The 24,173-nt window shown below is 45.1% G+C and overlaps 3 protein-coding genes across 4 annotated transcripts; 1 reads left to right on the forward strand and 2 right to left on the reverse strand.

Annotated features, from left to right (window-relative positions):
- Positions 1–172: 172 nt before the first annotated feature.
- On the forward strand, positions 173–7,652 carry LOC128299689 (bleomycin hydrolase). Of its 2 annotated transcripts, none has more exons than XM_053035724.1 (6): positions 173–1,161; positions 5,317–5,474; positions 5,551–5,934; positions 6,016–6,491; positions 6,574–6,694; positions 6,854–7,652. In XM_053035724.1, exons 1-6 carry the CDS (start codon positions 264–266, stop codon positions 7,070–7,072), a joined length of 2,256 nt encoding a protein of 751 aa, XP_052891684.1. In that variant the 5' UTR covers positions 173–263; the 3' UTR covers positions 7,073–7,652. The 2 variants fall into 2 exon arrangements, with proteins under 2 accessions (XP_052891684.1, XP_052891683.1); XM_053035723.1 differs by lacking the exon at positions 173–1,161 and adding an exon at positions 2,124–2,770 and having other exon boundaries at positions 6,854–7,639.
- Positions 7,559–8,511, reverse strand: LOC128297093 (uncharacterized protein F58A4.6). Its single transcript, XM_053032658.1, has 2 exons — positions 8,166–8,511; positions 7,559–8,107 (listed from the first exon to the last, which is right to left on the reverse strand). The coding sequence occupies exons 1-2, from the start codon at positions 8,438–8,440 to the stop codon at positions 7,714–7,716; spliced, it is 669 nt and encodes a 222-aa protein (XP_052888618.1). The 5' UTR covers positions 8,441–8,511; the 3' UTR covers positions 7,559–7,713.
- A 369-nt stretch (positions 8,512–8,880) lies between these two features.
- Positions 8,881–24,173, reverse strand: LOC128310110 (fatty acyl-CoA reductase 1-like). The gene is made up of 7 exons (XM_053046662.1): positions 24,068–24,173; positions 23,786–23,876; positions 11,557–11,805; positions 11,041–11,480; positions 10,895–10,959; positions 10,542–10,830; positions 8,881–9,853 (listed from the first exon to the last, which is right to left on the reverse strand). The coding sequence occupies exons 1-7, from the start codon at positions 24,160–24,162 to the stop codon at positions 9,625–9,627; spliced, it is 1,458 nt and encodes a 485-aa protein (XP_052902622.1). The 5' UTR covers positions 24,163–24,173; the 3' UTR covers positions 8,881–9,624.

Below are 24,173 nucleotides of genomic sequence, written 5' to 3' on the forward strand. Positions count from 1 at the left end.
TGTGTTGAATAGCATATTTTTGGTCCTGATAAACATGGTTACTTGGGGAATATGAAACCATCACCATCGAGAGAAAATGTCAAATCGAGTGGCTGCGAGTTTTGTACTTACCTTGCCGTAGGAAGTGTAGAATTTTGCTGTCTTTCCTTTGTTATGATGCATAGCAATTTGTGTTTCGTATTCGTGCGTTGTTTTACAGTTCTTGATTTTGTGTAGCGAAATGGTGATGAATTCCTAAACTGATCATACAACGCTTTTGCTCGATGTGGGACTGCGCAGTGATCGGTTGCCCGAACGGCAGGTTTAACGCTCAAAAAAGTTTGGGCCGTGTCTCGTTTCATGTGTTTCCACATCCCGTGCGTGAGTCCAATCGCTTTCGACGATGGCTTGCGCTGATCAACAATCCGCGGCTGCTGCGAATGAACCCGTTGGGCGTATTCAAAAGCGCCCGAGTTTGCCGTCGACATTTCGGGCCAGATTGTTTCAATGGCGCGTGTCGTAATTTGCTACCGATCGCCATTCCCACGCTATATCTTCCGGAGGTGCGGCCGGTAGCCTTGGTGCAACCGATGGATGCGGTAGGTGATGAACTGGAACGGTTGCTTCGGGAAGAGCGCAGGCAGCAGTTGAAGCGTCATGGCGCAGTTGAGACACCTTTCGAGGATGATTCGAACGAAAGTGGTAAACGACCCCGGATAGGAGTTACTTTGATGTCTTCCGATGTGGACGAAGCAGACTGCAGCATTGGAGACCGTTTTTTCGACCGTATCATTGCATTTGATGTGGAGGAAGCGTATGACGAGAGATCGCTGGTCAGCGATTCAACGATATCGTCCGTATGCGATGGAAGTTATGGATTGACAAGCTTCACCGGGTTGGTAATGAGTACAGCTGAACTGGATACGTTGAAACAGGTGGAAATACTAAACGAACCACCCGAGACGCTTTTGAACGATTCACCATCACCACCGGATGATCGTTCACGGGTACCAATCGAAAAGGGCTACGAACAGCTTGTTAGAGAGTTCGCCAGCGAGGCTAGCAACGATGAACATGAGCAGCAAATCCAAAGAAAGGAGGATATCGCGAGCAACAGTGAAATCAAAACACTGCAGGAAGACGATGCCACACAGGAGATCGGAACGCAAGAATTTCCCAAAGGTATGTATGTTGTAGAGTTGACCAGAAGAAGTTACACCACTATACTTCCCCATACCCTCAGTACAGTACATCAATAAGCAATATTATTCGAAATGATCTAATATAGGTTTGACATTGGCAGCGCATGTGTGACTTAATATCTTCAATCAACTTTCCATACACCATTCCGGGTTGTTCCACGCCACACGGCCCAACATATTTGGGGTTTTGATGTAAAAGAAACAAAAAACGGGTTGGAATTATTGGCGAACGAGCGTGTAATGTGTCTTTCACAGCCGGTCGCTGTACAGGTTGGTTGAAACCCGTGGTTAACAAGTTTGTTATAGTTTAAACTAAACCATTCTTGTATAAACATAGTTTTAAAACATATTGATATTAATTGGTGAGGTATTTTAGATTAAATGCAAATTATCAGCTTATGATTTCTACAAAAGTATAAAGATATATGGTTTAAAAAAATATAGCAAAGTACGTCTAAAGGTAGTGCTCTATTCTATTTAATAATTTTAGAAATATCCTGTATTCCAAGAAAGGAAATCAAGTGCGACTTGTCCTTTAATGTTGGATTTGTTTGAAAATCTTTCGTATTAATTTTAAGTTTAAAAATGATAAGAAAATCGAATGCTTGGGAAGTAAGCAATGTTAGTTAAGTAATAGCGATAAATTTGCTCTAAATATCAAACAAGTATTTATTTTGAAGGCTTTTGTTCATTAGCTAAATCTTCAATGAACGCCTCGAATAAGGGTGTTTAAATTGAAGATAAATACTATCACAACAAGCACAAATCATGCGCATGAATATTCTATGTTCGATAGCATACGAAACGAAATGTTCAAAATTTCCACGAACCAAAACGCTTCAGTTTGTTTACGCACCAAATGTCAAAATGTGCCATCTTTTAACGAAGCTAGTGTCAAATCCACCCATCTTGTTTAACGAAGATATCAATCACACTCAACGAAACGTCACATCGGAGGTGTAAATACATCTCATCGTGAAACGGATTTAAACTTGATTCTGTGGAGGAGCAGCTAATCGCTCCGTGGTAGGAAATAGCACAGCAACAACTGAACACTCCAGCTTGTGTACGGTATTCTATTGCATCGTGTATTTCAATCTAAATTGCGTACGAAACCGATTGTCACACTCGGTGTGTGTCCATGCAAAAGGATTCGTCAAGGATCGTCGTGACAGGGAGAAAGAGTGTGTGTGAGAGAGAGACAGAGTGGAGAGTCGTGTGTGGATTTATGTGTAAGTGAGTGATACGCGGCACTTGCCCTGCTGTTGCAAATCGCGGAGAAAGTTGTAGTCACGGAAGTAACGAGTGCGTATCGGTGTTGCTAATCGCAACTTGTGAAACTGCTACAAAAAAGAACCGGAAAGTCGTGCATCAAAATCATTTGGGCCCGCTATAACAAAACCGTGAAGTTTGACGTTAAAAGCCAATAGGCGACGACGTCTGCAACTAGCCTGCAGAGCCTCTCCCTTTCCGGACGCAAAGGGACGCATTTAAAAGTCCTGCCAATAGAGTAGGAAGAGGAAATCAAACCCAACAAACGTCTAGGATCGTGAAGGCCGTGTAAAAGGACGGTCCCAGAATGTTGCCATGTAAGAGAACAAATAATACACGGGAGTGGTCGGTCTTTTTATGGCTTTTTATGTTGTAATAATAATTATTTACTTGTAGACTTTCGGAACCTAATTAGTTACTTTGGGTGTCCATTTTTGTGTTTGATCTTTTTCAATGCGTGCGCGTATGTATTTGTTTGTGCCGATTCTTGTGAGCGGCTTGTATCATTTGTTTAATTATATAATACAATGTGGTGTGGTCAATTTCAGCCGATATAGTAAGTGCCCGTAGTGTTCTGCTGCATTGGTTTCTGTTTGCTTTTTGCTAGAAATTCGGACGACTGTGACGGCAAGCTTAAATGCCCCGATGAGGATTAAGTGTGACTAGCTTTCCCAAAAAAAATCTTGCGAACGTTCCGTATCCGGGCCTCGAAGCCGCTTATAGTAATATGATCTAATTAAAGATTTTTGGAAGCCCTGAATGCATATACGATAGGATTTTTGGGTAACATCATGCGCCGTAAAAGAGGAACTGATGGTAGTAACGGAAAATAACCCTAATGACATATCCGGTGCTATGATGTGAACTATTTCACTTAAGTAATATTCGTACTCAACTTAAGTTAAGATCGGACAGGATCTGTTCTGTAGATCATTTAAACGTGTAATATAGATATAACATAATAGAAAGCAATGTTCCTTTGTGTAGCATTAACGCATTAAGGAACATACACCGTACGCTAAGCTGGAGTTATTGTACCGCAAGCGAAGATGATTTCGCTTTCACTGGTCCGTAAAGTAGGCGCACGATGTATCTAGGTCACCCGAAAGTGAACGAAAAGAGAACTACGAAACGACTGGCGAAATGATGATGGCCACCTCGAGTACGCCATGCCAAAACATATAAAAATGGAGAATAACATTGGCGCGTAGCAGAAAAAAAATGGTGCGTTGCATTCCATGGCCAAAAAAAAAAAACGCGCTATTGGCATGCGTATGCACGTTGCAGCGAGTTAAAAAGGGCAAACGACTAAAACCCGGTACGCAAGATCATCGTCCAGACCACAGATTCAATCTGCTAACAAAGGAACCAATGATGAGCCGTCGGTGTGTGTAGCGATTAAAGTAGGCATGCATGGCATGGATGGTAAAGAATGGTGTTGAGTTTTTAAAAATAACAACTTCATCTCGGCACACTGCTTTGTTTGGTTTCGTGTTCAGTTTTGATAGGAACGGGCAGTGCAGATTGTTACATGGATGAGAGCTGTATTTTCTCCGATAAGAAAAAGAGTCACTCTAGTAGCAACAAAAAGACATTCCTGTCCATTATTGTGCACATTAAATTATAATGTTAGATGTTGAAAGTACTGCTTTGATGGTGATCATTAATGAACGTTTTCCATTCCATAGTTTTCTCAAGGCGATGATCGTTCAACGAACAGTTCCCAGATTTTATATCTTCCACCTTGCCAAAAAAAATCGTTGCTTTCGGATATAAACGGATTTCGTTTATATTTATATATTATGAACTGTAATATATTTCGTTCCATTCCCTCCCACACATGATGTTTACGATTGTGTGCCCGGTGTTTGTGTTACAACGTACATGTTGTTTACCATTTGTCAGGGCACTGCTCTGTTGTTTATCTTGCTCATTCGAGGATGTGTAAGCACTTTGTTTATGTGATTTTCCACCAGATTACGTGCTACAGTGCACAGGAAGCGAGATTGAGCGGAGGGAAAAGTACACCTTTAAACAGTGATAAGCATGGGACAGTTAACGTAGGCTAGGCAAAAGCAGCTCAGTAGTTAGTATAATTAATCTGTTTTCCCTTGTGGCCACTTCTAGCCAAACTCTGGCATCATCGAAATGATAAAGAAAAATGCAAAGTTGAATTGAGTAATCCCCCCAGTTGTGCTCGGCTAATCATGTCTACGGTTTAGTTTCTCAACGGCTTGTTGCAATGGTTGACATTGGAGTTGATAACAGAGCCTTTTAGTGTAGAGGAGCTTCAATTCTAATGTGGAGCTGCTACTACTGCTGCTCTAATACTGACCTTGGAAAATTCTGAATCATTGATATCAGCTGAGCCGAACAGTGCTTTTTCATTACGCGTTTCAATCCGGATTCACTATGGAGGAGGATCCACTGTTGCGATTCTTCCTTGGTTGACGCTTGTCTTTGGCTATGGCAATGCGTCTATACCATCTTATCAACAACAAGGAAGATGATTACTGCTGTTGAGTGCTGTGATGGTAATGGAAATAATGCTAGCATTGACCGAACACCCAGGCGAGCATAGTTTGATGAACGCGGAAGAATAGATGGTAAGCAGGTTTGTGCGATCACAGACAGACTTGAGCGAATGAGTTTACTCGTTTGGCAGTGTGCAGCAACAGCACGTACCGTGTAGACCGAGCCGGAACAGTGTACGGGTTAGGTGGTCACCATGCTGTCGCTAATACTGAAGATGTGCTGCCATCGTGGTAGTTACGAAGGGGGAATTTCACCAAGTCATACCCAGTTTCGCTGCACAATCTTAAGCTAATGGAATGTGTTGGCTTCTTATTTGGTTCTTTTGCAGCTCCACTCAATGAAGAGTTCTTCCAGAAGTGTCGTACGGATTTTTACGACTGCCCAAAGAATGTGCTCGCGCAGAATGTGTGCACACGGATAGATCCCTTCGATGCCTGTTTGTCGCGAAAATCGCTAGAAAACACGCAACATGTGTTCACGTACAAGGTACCTTAAATATAAAAAAACAATAAGGAAAAGGTTAATTTTTCTAAACATTTCCCACCTTTCGCTTTAATTTAAGATCGAGAACGAAGGCAAACCGCTGACGAACCAGAAAAGTTCGGGTCGCTGTTGGTTGTTTGCGGCACTAAACTGCATTCGCATCCCATTCATCAAGCAGTACAATCTGGACGAGTTCGAGTTCTCGCAGGCGTACCTGTTCTACTGGGATAAGATCGAGCGGGCCAACTACTTCCTGAACAATGTTGTCGATACGGCCAAGCGGGGCGAAGCAGTAGACGGCCGGTTGGTGTCGTTTTTGTTGTCCGATCCGACGTGCGACGGTGGGCAGTGGGACATGCTGGTGAACTTAATCAACAAGCACGGACTGATGCCGAAGAAATGTTTCCCGGAGAGTTACAGCTGCGAGGCAAGCACCCGGATGAACTCGGTCGTAAAGAGCAAGGTAAGTTGAATGAATTAGATTAGGCCAGAACATATTTTCCAGCGTTAATTTTCTTTCTTTTCTTTATGGGCCAATGGGTAGCTCCGCGAATATGCAAAGGATTTGAGGAAGCTCATCGATAACGGTGCGACAGACGATGAGGTGAAGGATCGGGTGAAGAAGCAGATGAACGAGGTGTACAACATTGTCGGGATCTGTCTCGGTATTCCGCCGGAAAAGTTCACCTGGGAGTACTACGACAAGTCGAAGAAGTACCTTAATATTGGCCCCATCCGTCCGATCGATTTTTACGAGAAGTACGTCAAGCCTTACTTCAACGTCGATGACAAGGTGTGCTTGGTAACGGATCCGCGCACGTCCAACCTTTACGGTCGTTCGTACACGGTCGACTGTCTCGGGAATGTGGTGGGTGGCCGGCCGGTACTGTATAACAATCAACCGGTCGAACTGTTGCTCGATTTGGTAACGAAAGCGCTTAAGTTTGGTGAGCCTGTTTGGTTCGGGTGCGAGGTTAATAAGCGTTTCGCGGGCAAGCAAGGCATCGAAGATTTGGATGTGTAAGTGTGTGATTGGGCGAAGCGAACAGAAGCGGGATAGAAGGGAATTTTTCTTTTCATTGTATCTTTTTTGTTTTGTTAGGCATGACTTCAAGCTGGTTTTTGGAGTAGACATTCAGACTACGATGGATAAAGCCGATCGGTTGCTGTACGGCGAATCGATGATGACACACGCCATGGTGTTTACCGGTGTATCGGTTGATGTAAGTATAGGTTTCTAATTGCGGTTGAGTGTAAGCGATATTTTATAAGAATAATCTATTTGGTACAACAACCGACACTCACACGGAAGCAACTAAGCGAATTGTGGACATTGCATTCACATTTTCCTCCCTTTTTGTTCTTTTGCTCTATGACGATAGCCTAACAGCCAAAAGCCGACCAAATTCCGCGTGGAAAATTCCTGGGGTGAGGACCGTGGCGAGAAGGGTTACCTAATAATGACGGCCGAGTGGTTCAAGGAGTTTGTGTTTGAGGTAGTCGTCGATCGCAGCATAGTGAGCCAGGACGTGCTGGACGTATTTGATCTCCCGCCAATCGTGCTGCCCGCGTGGGATCCCATGGGCACGCTGGCGAAGTAAACCTGCGGGCTGTAGCGACAATTGTGGATTGGTTTGAACAAGGCGTGATGTGGTGTTTTTGTCTAACGCAAGGAAACACATTCTAACGATCGGGAGGCATTTTTATTCCTCCGCTCAATTGACGGAAACAGTGTGTTCGCTATCAATATATAATAATGCATAGATACAACTGTCTAAGTAATATTGCAGCTTGTACAAATACGTACGCGCACGTCGTTTATTGCTGCTTCTTCGGCTGCTGCTGCTGTTTACTGTAACAATGGATGGTTTCAAACACCCTTTTGCAAATGGAACAATCACGCCAACGTTCAGCCTTTCCCTGGTACTGACGGTTGTCGGATAGAGGACGACCTGCTATGTTACATCTGCTAAACACAAATCTGATATACACAATTAACATTTAGGGATAATTTGAGCAAATATCCGTTTGATAAGAGATGGAAAACGAGAATAAGAGAGGACGAGAAGGCGAGAGAGGGAAGTGTGAATAACAAGAATTATAATTTTTTTATAATGAAAAAGGAGAAATAGAATTTGCAATATATTTCAAAACCTCTAACCAAATCGGGTGTAACACCACTCTATGTTCACTAGAATGTTTGCTCAATCGCATCACTCCGCAAGCGAAAATGCATTCAACTTCACGCCAAGTTGCGCACTACATTCCTTCGATGGATGTCGTACTCGTACCGCAACTTTGACCATATACCCTGGCACATCTTCAGCAGACGCGTTTCCGGTTCAGTTTGCTTCCGTTCGTTCCGATATACCCGCTGAATAATCTGTTTCGCCACTGCAAATTCGGCTCTTTGGATAAGCGATATGGCGAGATACAGCTGACACCGGGCGACTAGTGATGGATCACCCAGCCGGAAGGCTAGTTTCATCTGGTGCAGCGATATTTTACCTGCTGTATCTGCGCAGGCCGGTTGATAATTGCCGAGGGCAGAAAAGGCACCACCGAGCGTTGAAAGCCATGCCATCAGTTCGGTAAGTTCAATCAATTCCCACATCATGCGTACGGCACGTTCACCCCTAAAATCGATTGGATGCGGTTAAAAGAAACCAAAGTGCATGAAAACAACAAACTTACCAGTGATAATCTAAGTGCTCTTTGACGGGAGGTATAAGTTTTAGCATGAGCGTACTGGATGGTTCCCAGTTCAACAATACATGCGCCACTTTAAGCCGAAAGCGAGGAAAGAATCGTAAATTGAGCAACAAATCTACTAACTGGATCGGATCGGTTGTAATGCACCGGTTGTTTTCGGAGCGATTTTGCCTTCGTATCCGAACGGTATTTTTTTGAATGTAGCATTGTTCCGTACTTCCGGTGTAATCACAAATGTAGAAAACTATCTTTCCCATCCGAACTTTCGTGCTTATTGAATGGTTGCGAACAGTTGGTGTAGCCGCAAACGAGTTTGTTTATTATGGTGTTGTTTGGTTGACGTTTGTGACGCATACTGTGTAGTATAGCAGGTTGAGTGATTGAAATCTGTTACCCCAAGTAACATTTTGCTGGTTCAGCAGAAGACCGTATTGGATGGTCGGTATTTAAATTTGGAGTTTGAATGGTCGTTATTTGTTAAAAGTAAAGATGAAAAAAAAAGATTTAGAGTTTCATAGTATAGGGAGATCAAAAACAAAATTCGTGTTGATAATATTGCATTCCACCTTATCTTCCTTTACGAAAAATAGATCGTAATGTTGATCCACTTACATCTAAATGTTTCTCAATTAATGTGGTTTCCTTCCCACGGTCGCTTTTGAAAATGTAACGAATAAGCATACCAACAAAATTAACACTTATCTTATTTTCTTACTTTATTTTTCCTTGAGCTATATGTGCTCAGCACGCTGAAATCGTATTAATAAATATCGGTTGCAAAAGTAAAGCCCTGTTGGTAAGGTTGGGATATGATCAAATAGAAACAGTTCTGCTGTTGGAGACCAACGTACAAAAAGTGCTTTGTGCATGTACAGGGCTATTAAATGTTTGCATAGTACTGCAAACCATTTGACATTCACCATTGCATCTGCCGTTGTTAGTTGAGCTCGAAGGGTATTTCTTAACGAGTAATTAAGAAAGAATCAAATTTCAGGTCCATAGAAACCTGTTTGTGCGTTTTACAGTTTCAGCTGTTGTGCAGCTAGAAACGGACATGAATATACAGAAATGCCTAACCTAGCACACTACCGCCCTGTTACAGCTGCCTGTCTGTGTTCCCTGCGCCCTAAACCACCTAAGCTTATGGTAAGCTAGCGCATCCCATTATGTTTTATTATCCGGTCCGATCAATATGCCGATGATATACAATCCCATTGTGCCAGCGGATGGCCAGCGTGCGGTCGATCAACCATGCCTGGCCGGGGCCGTACCCTTGGACCTGGAAGCGGTTGGCCCTGGGCAAAGGAGTTGACCCGATCGGACACTGTACGATGACCTGCCCACCGGATTGATTGTGGGATTTTTCGGACGACGTGAACTGCGTTGTGTATCAATACCTCGTCACAAACCGGCTCCGTTACGTCCGCACCGGCAAACGGTCTTAGCGCAGAAGGTAGTACAGCTGGAGCAGCATTAGACCGACGATTAGAAATAGTGTAGTGTTCACGATCAGCTCCTTCTTGCGCATCACTTCGCGGGCTCGCTTAACGTTGTTGAGGTCCTCCTTGAAGAAGTATTTCTTCAGCCCTGGTACGGCAACCTCGAAGTACAGCCGCCAGCTGTAGTTTCGGTTGTCGCATGGATACTGCTGGTGGTCTACTGGGCTCATGCTGTGGACGATTCGGGGAGTCGATAATGAACAGAGATTATAAAGGTTAGTATGAATCATTGGGCAGACATTTGATGAAATGTATCACCGGGCGAGGACAACGGTATCAGCTAATTGGATGCCGCGGATTACACCTTCCGACTGTTAATTAATCATTTTTTGGCTCATTGTTAGGTGGATTTTGATAATAAAAAAACCAAAACTCCCCAAAGACACATAAGCAACAGAGGACGCCCGTATCAGTTACAGTTCGTTTTTGTCCTGCGCAACGCAATTGAGTGTCGCAAAGCAATTTTAAATATTGTTACCGTCATTAACCATCGAAACTCATTAGCAGTTGGAATGCGTAATAAACCAACAAACCGGTATGCTTTCGAAAATAGAAAGAGAATCAACGATCTTGGTGAGCGTTATTTTTTGTTGGGAAGCTTTTCGTTCTGTCCACAGGTTCGCCTTTTTGTCAAGTTGCATTCTTCGCCGACCTAACTGACGTGTGTGTGCCGGTGAGTAGTTTCATTGCTAGATTACATTACGGTGCGGACGCTTAAAGCGAACGCTTTTATGTGCGACACACGCGGGTACGCAAGGGTTTTAGTAGTATGGGACCATCGTTAAAGCGGTCCATTCAGGGTGGCATTCGGTACCCAGTGAGGTGTTATAAGAGGTATGGCAATACTCGAAATACTTACGCCAGATACAGGTCTTTCATGTTCTGGTTGTCGAAGAAGTACGTGGTGTTGGAGAACTTCTTTACCGTGGCAACGACCTTATCGATCTTGATGTACGTATCGACTAGACGTGGCTTCTCGCCACGTAGCTTCATGGCCATATCCATGATGTAGGCGGGCAGATAATGTAGCACTAGCGAGTACAGCCGGAACATGAACTCGTTGCTCGAGGCGAAGGTGATCGGTCGGTAGATGCCGGTCAGAAGCGGATGTTTCTTGCATGCCTTCTCACATTCGCGTCTTCGTTCGTCTGTTTTCGGAAATGGGACATGTTTGACAAAGTGTTGCGGACCAGTTTTATGTTGGGCACTTACCAAAGGTCAGTGGATTATCGGTGGAGCTTATACAGTTGTACACCAGCAGTTCGGGCTCCTGAGCTCTGTAATCGACAGTAAAAAAAAACAATGATTGTCCAATGGTGTTACACCGAAAGGGGCCGATTGTAGGGCAGAATCCATACCGCTCGTAGTGTGTCTTCCAGCCGACGGCAATGATCGCGTTCGACACGTAGTCAACCGGCACGGTGTCGATCGTCACCTCCGGATCGATGTGACTGGTCCGTATCAGCCCATAGTACCAGCCGATGAACGTGCCGTTCGTGCCGTAGATCGAATCGCACCAGCCCGGCAAGGGTTCGTTCAGGCTGGCCATAACGCAGGACGGGCGCACGATCGCGACCGGGAAGTGTTGCCGGTACTCGAGCGTCATCGCTTCCGCCAGCGCCTTCGTGAAGGTGTACGTGTTGGGCCATTTAAGCGAATACTTGATCACATCCTGTATCAACTTCTCGTCGTCGAGATTGGCCAGGATCTTCTCCGGGTTGTAGTCGATCGGGTAGACCCGCTCCTGGATGTGTTCGTCGTAGCTGTTCGAGTATGCCGTTGAAACGTACACGAAACTCTGCGTGAAGCAAACAAACCGCGTGCATTACTGCCTGTAAGACGGCGCGGACGAACCGTGGAACCCTGGTACGTACCTGCAGGTTTTTGGATTGCCGTGCAATCTCCAGCGCGGTTCGCGTGCCACCGAGATTGATCGTGATTGCCTTGATCATTTCCTCGTCAAACTTCACCGTGGCCGCAATGTGCAGGATGACGTTTGTGTGCTCCTTCAGATAGTCCATGCTCTCCGGGCACAGGTCAAAGTTGGGCTTCTCGAGATCGCCTTCAATCACACGAATCCGATCCTGATAGTTGGGGTTCTTTTTGGCCAAACGTTCGAATATCTAGCGAGCGGAAGATGGTGGGAAGAAAGGTATGAGTGCATTACGCTCAGAATTCCCGTGCATGCCACTGGAGTGTTACGAGTTATACAACAGTAATTTTTGCTGCTGAATTTACCCAATGCTAAACACTGTGGGCATCGAATCTACGGTTTGGACGGTTGCACAATTAGTGGCCACGCACCGCGTGGAGTGGGTTTTTTCTGTACGATCTGCTCACCAGCTTCCAAAGTTCATGGTTTAGCTTTACAACCTCCCCCCCTCCCCACATCAAATGACTGCCAAAAACCAAAACCCAAAAAGGTTGAAGCCACTAAAACATGCATGCGCACGCTAAGTTTTAAGATCTCGCGCGAGATGCGGCGAGGTGGAGTGATCAGCGCGAAGGGAAATTACTTTCCGTTTCAATAATTAGAAGTCAATCAGATCGGTTCAGAGCTCTGCAGCTTTGAACTCCGGGTCCACGGACAGTGTGTGTCTGTGGCGATATTTTAGTTGAGTAAGCGCTATGATTATCTTTTCGTCCATTTCGTTAGCGAGAATGACGGCCATATTTGCCACTAGCGCACATCGAGACCGAGAGAGAAAGAGAGAGAGATATATAGAAAGAGCCTTTATACTCTCGCAGTATAAGCAGTCCCTAAGTATCTTATCGACATCGCCCAACTGATCGATCGAATTAGGAAAATGAAATTGTCGACGATCGGTTTTTCGTGATGATGTGTTTATCGTAAGTGGTTCACGCTTCGGGCAGTGCACGGTTTGTCAATTTGATTTGAGCATTTGCGTTCGCACCACCACGGTGCTATAGGTCAAAGATTTGCCTTACGATTGTCTCATAATTTAACATTTAACGTTTAATGGAGGGCACAGCACAACCATCAATCATTCGGCGCAATCGGTGATGTTGTTTCTAGCACGTTTGCACAGTTTGCAGACAGCTTCACTTCCATGTTCTTTTGGCGAAATGTTTGCCAAGTGTCTGCCAACTTAAATGTGTTTTCTTTTTTGCATAAAAACTTGTTTTCTTTTTTTCTTTTCTTTCTCTCGACACACATACACACACTTACAATCTGTTTCACCGTATTCACAAGCACTTCTACTCGGCGCGCCTGCCGAGTGCACCCAATAAAACAGTCAACATTTGATTGCCTCGTGCCTAATTGGTATCTTTTAATCAGCTTTACTTTTGTTCACCTTCTTCGGAAGGAAAGATATGTTTGATTTTGGCACCAGTTTCTTCGAATTTCTGCAATAAAAGCACATATGTGTGTGTTTCTTGGTATATCGATCGGGTGAATACGAAAAAGGCCACTAGCGGAAGGGGGGGGGGGGGGGTGGGAAAACCCCATATTTTCCCACCCCCTAGGGGTGAGAAGAGACAATTCTTGTACCAAATGTTTCAAATGTCGTTAGAGGTTCGAGAAATTGAGTAAAAAAGAACAGAATGCTCATGATTTTACAACACTCCCGTATCGTTTTCGACACCAAACGCCTAAACTGCATGACATAACTGCTAATGGACATCCATTAAAAATTGTCAGCCCAACGCAAGGGGTGGTGAAGGGTAGGGTGGAAGAGGGGAATATCAGGGCGTCAGAGTGAGGACGTGCGATAGCCGGGAGGGCCACGCTTATACCATTTGTCCTCATTTTTGCACTCTCGTGTCACTTCAACCGTTTTTCACGATTGAATTCCGTGTGTGACGTCGGGCGCAAGGGGTGGCTCGATTGGGGCGGCTCTTTTATTGACTGTACATTTATTTTGGGCCGGTTTTCTGTTTACTTGCCCATTGCCGGTGTCGAACGCTTTTCGGCACACGGAAAAAGTGACATGTTCCTTTTTTTTCTTCTTCTCTGTGTTAGAAAACCCTCACAATTAAGGTCAGCAAGCCGAAATGTATGCGAAAGCTACGCCACCACAGTGGTCCAGCACAGGCATAACAGGTGGACATCACAAACACATGTGTTTTATGTTTGATTAGAATTTAGTCTAATCGTCACGATTACACTTTCTACCATCAGTTTAATGTTTGTTGGTTATCTAGATAGCACCAGTTATATGATGCGGGGCGTAAACATCATCAAGGTTTTCCGCATTAGAAAAGATGAAGATCATCGATGCAAAAATATTGCAAAATAATGCATATAACATGGTGAGAACCAGCTAAGGAGAATTTAAATTTTTACCAAAGATACAAATAGTGTTAAACTTTACTATAAACAACATGGCAAGTCGCAAAAAAAATGCGACATCTCCAAACACTAAATATACAATAATTACAACACTTTTTGAAACAATTTTGGTAGTAACTCTAATAATATCGATTGAAATGCTAAATGAAACATAGTTTAGGAAAGAAACACTAAACACGCTTTTCCAACAATGTGCTATGTTCAAAATATGTAAATTTTCATTTCCAATGGTGATGTGTTTCAAGTTTATGGATAGAATGGAGGCTGAGTATTGAATCTTTTTTAATTAACTATCCTATTTGGAAAATATATGCTCAGTTTTCACAGACATAGTTGCAGACATATTACTTTTTCAGCCCATTGTTCACGTCGGTGCAATGTGTTCGATCTGCAAGTTTTGTGCTCGGTATAGGTTTTCTTTTTTGGCGAGATGTTAGGCGTGGTTTGAAATTTGACGTTGATAAATTCCGGTGCGGCGGGTACGCGCTAATCCGTTACACACCGTTCCGGATGTGGTGAGGCAGCAGTGCCGTAACGCCGATGCACGCCGCGTGTCGTCAATGGGTTGCCGTTGATGGGCCGGTTAAGATACTCGATTCTTCATTCCGCACGGAAAATGGATGGCCATCGCTCACATCCGACACGGGACCGTGCACGATACCGACCCGTGAGAGGGTCATCGTTTAGCGAAGAAAGTGGCGGCTCGGCAGTCCGTGTCGGATGGTCTTGCATAACGCAACCACGACCACCGACGGCACCGAGATATGGCGAATAAAATTTCCTTTTCGGTGCCGCCACGGTGCCGCCGGATTACGTGGTGCGGGGTCGTACGGTGGCTCGGATTATTCCGGTGTGGGGTGGAAGAAAAAGAAAATCAACAAAACAATCGCATTTTGCCATTCTTTACACCTCACTGCGCTGGGTTGCACATCGAAGAAAATAATGGTAGCACCGCGTGGCCAGCAGCCTGTCGAATAGCCGAACCAATTAAGTGGCCAATCAGATCTTCATCAGTAGCAACCACACACACTGCCCTAATGGTAATGTGGAATCGCTCTTTACACCCGCCGGGCTCAAAACTAGCGGAACTTGTTTTCACCATCAGTGTAGAACGTGAGGCGTGTAGTTTGCCGACCCCAAAGTTCATCGGGAGTTCGAACACAAAACTAAACTCCGCGCGATTAATAAAACCGAATTGCCTGATTCGGCAAATAACAAACAAAAAAAAACAATCGAAAGCGAGAATAACAAGAAGGTCAAACCCTGACTGTATCACCCTACGAGATCGGATAGTACGCCGTGGTTACAGCAGAGTGGAAAACTGGTTTTAACCGTTAGCGCTACATCCCTCACGCCCCGAAAATGGCGCAGCGATTAGAGGTTAGCTAATATGATTGATATAGAGAAGCGTGTGCTGGCTGGTGTCACTCTACCGATGCTGCTGATGTTGGCGGTTGGACAGAGGGCGAAAGAGTACGGTTTAACAATAAAAAAAAGTGAAACATCAACAAACCCGAACAACATTCACATGTGATCAACCGGAATGCCACAATCGAACTGGAACTTCTAAGCTCGGAACGCTGAAGTTATGGTGTGTCATAAAACTGAACTTTGACACTGTCCACGTTTAATGTATGTGCATACTAAACAGCTCCCTGCCTTGGGTGGATTTATTTCGATGGGGTCTCTGTTTGGGTGCTGCAACGATCGGATGCTGTGTGCATCGATAATTTATATTCCCAATTCCCAAACGACGAACCCTTTGGTTAGATTCATTTTTTTTTCGGAGCGTTTTGGAGATCATGGACAAAGGCGTCGGATCAGTGATCAGCCACCTTGTAGCAATGGTTCCCTATGCATTTGCCCTTTTTAGCTGTAGTTTGGGTGCATATGCGTTTGACATTAAAACTAATCCTCTGCCCTCCCCTAGGGCACTGTCTTCGAAGATATCAGATGATATTCAGATACGTTAACGACGACTCTCTGATTCATATCTTGTTCTGCATGCTTTGTTGGAGACATCAGCGTTGCGTACGGTTTGACTGCGTTTGGCTTTTGCTTTGCGTACGATCAGTTGCAAAATAGCGAGAACTCGAAAGATTTTAAATGTGGCATGGGCGATCTGCTTCTCTTTTGGGTGGATCTTTCCAGACGATCGCTTTCGAGAAGATTCCAAATGACCTTCACATTCGCGGAACCCATCTGGCCGGGGAAGAGTGTATGTTGGTACAAAACGTTAGCAATGACGCATGCCATTCGCACCGTTTAAGGGGGCGGTAAAGCAGTCCAGGAACTGATTCTGTGGTTGAACGTTTTAGAGAGCATCTACGGGTGCAGCTGATGCCAATTGAACGGTCAGCGTGGATTCGGCAGGCAGGCAGTGTTTGGTCATTTGCATTTTATTAACAGTTTGCGCTCGTTTCCTTGTTTCCCTTTCTAGAGAACTACTCCATATTTGGCATCTTTGGAAACGGGTTTCCGCTGCAAGAAGTTCCCTACTGAGCGTCATAAATTAATCAATAAAAATGGAAAACATGAGCGTATTATGGGGACAATTACGAACCCAATCGATCGCTTGATCGATGCCGGTAGTTTAAATTAACGCCAAAGAATCTGGTGGCTCCCACTTTTGTTTTATCTTAATCATTGTTGAATAAATTCATTATTCATTGTTCAGTGGGGCGACAACGGCCATTGATGAGATCGGGCCTGCTGTTGACACGTACCAAAACATTGCTACCGAGTTGGTGGCCAAATTAAGTCTTGCAAATGTCGCTACCGATCGGCAGCCGGCAACCGATACGTTATCGGTGTTAAAAGGCTCAAATATGGAAATGATCCATACTAGCGACACCAACAGAAACCATAAAACGCTATCGTTCGACGTATCAAATACAAGTCCGCACTATGCCATTCATCCGAACGAATGATTATGCGAAGTTAGCAGAACCCACTAGCAGCAGCGTGCCATCCTGGCCGGGTGCTGGCAACAAATCTTGCAAATGTAAATGTTTGGTGCGAAGCGCACGCTCCGATATAGACATCCTGACACTTTGCGGACGTAAGCTTGCTAGTTGGCTATACTAAGAGATGGTGAAGGTGCCGATTCAAAGGCACATGGGTTAAATTAATGTATCTACAAACGGATCAGCGCTTTAGCACAAATCAATTTGCTGCACGATTAGGCATTTGGCTGTCGTTTCTCACCCGACTGGTGGCCGAATTATTCTGTGTCCAGCGCGTTGAAAAGACCGGATTAATCAGATGGGAATTTTGATCAGCACGACTTTCCTTCGCGGAGGAATTAATTTAGTTTTAGTGCAATTTTTTTTGCATAAATTAGCTGGTGTATGTAAATTAATTGGCCGATCCTGGTTGTTTCAAGAATGGGGTTTTTTTATGGCAACATGGAAACATGGATGCACTTTTTCTTTGTTTTCTCTCTTGTACACGTATCATCAGCACACGGGGCTTTGGTGTTCGATACCCGACTTAGAATGTGTTCATCATTAATTCCCCAAAAATGATTGTAAATCCTCTTCCATTGCCATCTTCACCTCCGCGGTATCTCAGGTGTCATCGGGTCCAATCAACTTCGGAGCGATGAACCGGTTTTGTTTTTTGCGGCACGAATGAAAGTAAAATACTTCCGCGAAAAAACGTATCTGGTGATAACCTGTTTCTCGGCAGACACCGTGTTGCCCATCGGTGAGGAACCTTAAACTTGGTCTCCATTATGCAAATTGGTGCGACGATCGTGCGATGATTTATGGCTGTCGCGAATGGCGTTAGTGTTTTGCTGACTGCGTCGAATGCAATCGGGATAGATATATTCTTGCTTCGCCAAACGAGCCAACAGGTTAGAACAATTGGGTAACGCTGAAGACTAAGACTGAAACGGAGACTTCCAATACTGATGCTGATACGTTGCTTGCAGCTATGTGCTCCCAGTTCGCCATCGATATTCGTCAGCAAACAATTACGTGTGCCGTAATTAACATTCTATCACTGTCCCCGACGTGTGTGCGCGATCGTGCGATCATACGATCAACGAAGTACGTCTACAATTTTTTTTTTGAGTCAACAGAGCCGCCCAAGTACGTCCATCTTTGATGTGATTTGGGGATTGGGGAAGTAGCGTCAAGGTTTATCCTCCCCCATCGTTATGGAGCTTATTGTATGGTGCTGCGTATAATACGCTTCAACCACGAATAAACCACAAACTATAATTCCACAACCATTTAGTTGGCTTCTGGATGGTCGTTTTAAGGTCAATCTCTTCAATTGGAAAGAATTTGAGCGATTGAAATCGGAAATTCCAACACACAGCTTATTAGTCCTTCATTTCAACCATCGGAACACGGTGGTTATTACAGAAACGTGCGCAACATTTCACACATAAACACACAACATAGCTCCCTAATGGGAAGGAGGGAGGGAGGGAGGGAGGGAGGGAGGGGGGGGGGGGTTACTTCCCCAAAACTCGACCAAATCGATGTCACGAACGGCTCATCGTCCGATTCAATTTCCGGCGGCGTCAAGTGACCATCACTTCCATCCAAATCTGCTGCCTTTCGGTGCAGTCAAGGCTGGGCCTGCTTCTTCTGGCCACCGCGCTTGGGAATGTTAGCCTCAGTCTTTTCACTGACCTACTGCTGACGGCAAACACAAAAACGGAAGAACTAGTGGCTGCCACCATACGCATACACGACCGCGTACACCGATATTTCGTCGCGCAAGTGGCCTGGGTCGGCCGAGACCAATTAAGGTGTGCCATTGGTTGGAGCCGTTGTTTCGAGAGGGTGCTGTACTTCGTACCGGAAACGCGATTATGCACTCAATCAGGTGCACCCGACTGCATGATGTTACTTGCCATTCCTTCCTTACTAATTGTTTACACACTGATCAACCTTCGACCTGGCCCAAAACGTACGAGTTCATTGTTTTTTTTGTGCGTGCCTCCAGCGTGCATTGCCACCGTGCCACAGCAAGCTTATCTTTACATACATTTACATTTACCCGTTTTGTTGTTATTTTGCCATCGGTTCGCCTAAGGTTCGGGCTAGGTCCGGGAACCCGGTTACGATTGCCCAATACATCGACCCGCCTTAAACCAGTGACACAAACGCAATCGGCGAACGCGAAATTGATTTGATAGTCACGCACGTCCGACCACTTTCGAACCGGCGTTTGTTCGTTATTAAGTCTTTTTTGTGTTTGGCCGTTTGATCGATTGATTGAGCGAATGAATCAGCATCGTGCGGGGATATCAACCCCTAAAGCACGGAGGGGGAAAATGTGAGACCGGCAAGCAGATATGAAATAAAACAGCTGACGAAAGGAGTCAGGGTGCGAAATTAGTGCTCCTTGCAGCATTGGATGGCCGAATGGTTGTAGTAGTGAATGGCGGGTCGAAGCCGACCGTAAGCGACCCGAGTAGGTTCGGGTCGACGCGTTGGCACAAGTAGGTTCAGTAGGTCCAATAGGTGCGCGCCTCCATCAGAAACACGCCGTGAGGATTTTTTATGTTCGAGATTTTTTGCGATCACGACGGGAGCCTCACTGTCATGGATCCATGGGCTGGAGTATGGTTTCTCCCATAATCGATTTGTTCAAGATAGATTATTATTTTAATCAGCACGTTTTGAATGTTCCAAAGTTTTTTTTTTCTATGGAGAAGTTTTCGAAGTTTTTTCCTGAGTTTTAGAGGAAGCGTAGGGTATTATTAAAGACACAAATAGTTTCAAGTGTTCTTATAGTTTTACAGCATGGTGTGTTGGGATTTGAAATGATCTTCGTTTAGTATTTCGCAGTTTGAGAGGTTTCGTAGTAATTTAACGTCACTTTGACTAGATTTTGCAAGTTTCCGACACATTTTCACACAACGGATCGGATTCGATTCCGATTCCGGAACGGGTCGGGAAATGAATCGTATGACCCACCACTAGGTTGGAACGATTGTTCTAGGTTGTTGCGATTTACGGGTAGCTGGTTTGAAAGCACAATCCAATCCACATTGCAGATAATGAGTGCACGGCATTTGTCACTGCGACTGCAATACCAAAGCGATCACAAATGGGAGCAAATGGGAGATTTTTTTAAAGCCTAATTGGACAACTTTTCCAAACCACCTGCTGACAACATTCGCTATATTTGCTTCCATCCCTTCTTGGGGATTTTTCACGATGCGATTGCCCCCTCTCGCGATCGGATCGATGAAGTCGTTTCGATCTGTTCGCTATAACGAGATAAATGGTCAGTGGACGCGACGACTTGCGTGCTTAGAAATATTACTACAAAAAATGTGATGACCCTATGGTCGTCTCTTGCTGGAACGCAATGTCAAACGGTAGTCACTGCAGCGAAAAAGTGGTATGGTTATGGTTTATTACCACACGATAATTGTGGTGCGATTGCCATTTAACCGTTTCGGTGCGTTTCTTTGCTTTTTCTCTCCCCCAGAGCCGGTCGGGTGCCAGCGAGTGCCACTATTGCCGGGTGGAAAAAAGGGACAATTTAAACCGATCGTAAATTCTAACAGACGTTACGATGGTCGATCGAGTTGGGTACTGTTCACTGAAACGCCGGACGTTTTATTGTCCGTTGGTGATGTTTTATTAGTAAACACTTTTATTGAACCAGCGGGAAATAGCAGTTGCTTGGTAGTTGGTGGGCATGCGTCATGTCAACAACCGGCGTGTTTTATTTAGCGCACACTGCAGAAGGCAACACAGGCCGGTGTGCTAACGTTGTGGGGTAAGTTTTGCCACCAAAAACACATAATGTGCAAGCGGTTATTAAATTGCCGAATTAACTTTAATCCTCCTGTCAATTGATCGACATTTTCCACGCTCATGAACATCGAACTTCCTGTAACACTCTTTGCCCAATCGTTATTATACGCGTTATAGAAAAATGTGAAAATGCCATCGTTCGGCGAGTAAACAGCGTAGGAAAAAAACAAAACACACCTTCTATCAGCACTAATGATTAGATCTTCGTCAGATGAAGCAATTCACACCACATTAGCCGGTCGTGCTTTGTTCCAACCATTCGGCCCATTACGTGTATCGTCGGATGCGCAAATAACGCATATACCGTGTCCTTCCATCATTATTATTTTGCGAGATTGGCTTTCCACGATAAAAAAAAACGACACACGCATTGTGTAAGTAATCATCATATCTTCAAAACAGACTAAAATATTCCCAACCATTCGCGGAACGTCTGCTGTCAAACGAAAGATTTCAATGACGGATTAGCGACGAACTCCGTTTTTTTTTTGCTACCGGGCTCGGTGTTTGCTTTGGCTGGCAAAAGCTAATAAAATCAGAACCGAGAACCCTTTCACAAAGCACAGTGCAACGAGAGCCGGTAGAATGTAGAATCGCAGTGGAAAATTACGCGAGTCTGTACTGTACTGCGCCACAACGGGGTGCCCTCGCGTGCCATTTGTGTGTTTGATTGCGATCGCTACATTTTTTCACATTTTCATCTTTCTGAACGTGGAGTCTCTCGATCCGGAGGAGAAGATTGGAGCTCCGCTGGTAACCCCCCGTAGGCGACAGTGATGAAGGAGGCCACCTTCATACTTCACACAAGCGCACTCGACTGTAGTGTCGTACCGTGTTGTAGATCGATCGCAACCGATTGCCAACTGGAAGGTGAGCACTGTTGATCTAGGTGATGATGCCAAATTGTGAGGGAAAAAAACCACATACACACACACATATAGTTCTCCATCGAGAGCACTAGAACTGGGGCGAATGTTTCAGAATAGGAATCCTGCTTAGTTGGTGGCTAAGCGTGGAACCTTGCCATCGTTAAACACTGACCCAGTGATCGGATCAGGTCGACCAGGCAGAGAAGCGGCGTTTACACCTTCGATCGCAACACATAACGCTCGCTGGGGGAGGTGCGTAACGGCGACGAAAGCTAAAAATGTAATCCCAGGGTCGGGCGGTTGTGGTGCGATACGATGATAAATCAACCAACGATCACTCGGGATCGCTTTTCGCGGAGCAACGGAGTGGGGAAGGTGGGAGGTCGGTTTTTGTTTTATTTTGCATACACACTAACGTCGTATCGAACCCTAAACCGATGGTGTCACTACACCCCCGAAGTGTTGTGATGACCTCGACCAAAGCCAAACTGTGGCAATCCGGCCGAAATGACGCCGCATTTGCGGTGTCCTAATGTTTGCCAAGCGCCCGACCGGTAGGCATATGTGTGATCCAACAGTCACCATTTTATGTGCGGTCGCCCGTCGCACGTTGATTGATGCTGGCCGATTCCATCGCCCATCCCGGTTTTGCGGATGAGTGATTTGTATTTTTTGGCGTTTTCCCTTTGATGCACTGGCGATACTTTAACCATCATTTAACAGTGACTGTCAACGGTGTGTTATGTTTCCTTTCTCCTTCTTTGTTTGTTGTCAAGCCACCATTATACAGCAGCATGCTCATGATGATCATCAAGCATCGTAAGCTTCGTCGCAGTCTGCTGCATAATCAATAATTGTGCAACACGTGTTAATTGTTTCGCGCCCAACAGTGTTGCCTTTCTGTTCCCCTTTTTTCTCCCGCAACGACCGGTCGGGAAACTAGTGCTTAACGTGCTCGAAGGAACTTGAACGAACGAAAACTAACCGCTAACCAACCTCCCAAACAGCAGCACCCAAAAAAATGAAGCCACGAAAGATATTGGTGTGATAAAAAAAAAAACAGAAATTGTGCCAGCGTAGAAAGTGTTTGCGCGCTGACTCTAATGGGGTCGTGTTTATACTGTCGTGCGGAAGGTTTGACTCACGTGTGCGGTGTTTTTTTTTTGTTATGGGAGGGGAGGGGGTGCTGTTTTGGTAAAAGTGTTTAACGACTTTAAGCAAAACAATGTTGCCAAACTTGCAACGAGTAGCCAAGCGGAAGCAGTCGGCCATTATGAATATGGAATGCGTTGGATCCGTTCCATTCATTTTATCCATAATGGATGAACCGCATTGGTGGGGGGTGGGGGGACTTTTGTTTTCCAGCTTGTTACAGATGCTTTTTGTCTAATTATTTTGGGGAGGTTAAGGTTGAGGGGGTGGGCTTTTTGCGCGTTTTCTCGCTCATTGTCCCGTGTGCCACGGTTATCCTTGACCGAGCGCAGTCTGTCGCTGCCACTTTAATCTCTTAACATTCGCTATTATCAATTCACTTTCGATGTGCGAGTAAATTGTCGGATTTTCCACACTGGTCAGGTTGTTATGTTGGTTGCAAGTTACTTTCAATTTCATGCCTCCCCTCCGCGACATTGGTTTGTTGTTATTTGGTGTGACGCATCGTCTGGCTGCTGGCCTGTAGGTCCGATAAGTCTACAGGAAAGTAAGCCTCCAAAAAAATTCCCGGTCAAAATGCCCGGCAGTTTCTTTTTCTTTCGGGTGACTAAAACTCCCTACTGTAGGTGTAGGGAGCCTTCGCAAGCGGAACATCACCCGTACCTTCCTTCTTCCTTTCACTCTCGTTCCGATACACAAACCGTAGCCCGCGAACGTAGCCACCCTCCCAAAACTGCAGTCGGCAGTTTCGGATTACGGCAGTGAAGTCGCGGCATTGCGTAACGCTTCCAAAATGGAACTCCATTCGTTGGTCGAGCATCATCCCAGGTGCGGATGAGGCTCGTTACTGGGATGCCCTTTTAGATGCTTAGGTTTGCAACACACACACTCAAACAGTTGGACCGACGGGGGGATGGTTTAAAATAGGGCTGCTTTTGATAGATTTCTATCTTCCGAACCGAACTCTACTCACCGGCGAGGCGCAAAGCTTCTTGATGCGATGCTCTGGCAGCGTGTTCTTTTTCTCGCGCACCATCAAAATCACTTCCCTCACTTCGCACGTTCTGTAGGGCAGGTTGGACGTTGATAAAGATCGGCGATTATTCGGATGAGGACGGTTGCAATGGAATAGGTAGGAATTAAACAAAACGAGACATAAAAAAAAACGGATGAGAACTGTGACCCGAATGGAAGTTTGGCCAACAGGGGTGCCCAACAAAAAAAGAGGCCCAACATTGTGCAGGGTGGTTCTTACCGAAGCAGCTTTTCCACCACGATCTTCCCGATGAACCCGGTACCACCGGTCACGAACACCACTTTGTCGCGATAGAAATCACTAATGCCGGACATGGTTGTGCCGT

The sequence above is a fragment of the Anopheles moucheti genome, chromosome 2 (genome assembly GCF_943734755.1).
Source record: "Anopheles moucheti chromosome 2, idAnoMoucSN_F20_07, whole genome shotgun sequence".
Lineage (NCBI taxonomy): Eukaryota > Metazoa > Arthropoda > Insecta > Diptera > Culicidae > Anopheles > Anopheles moucheti.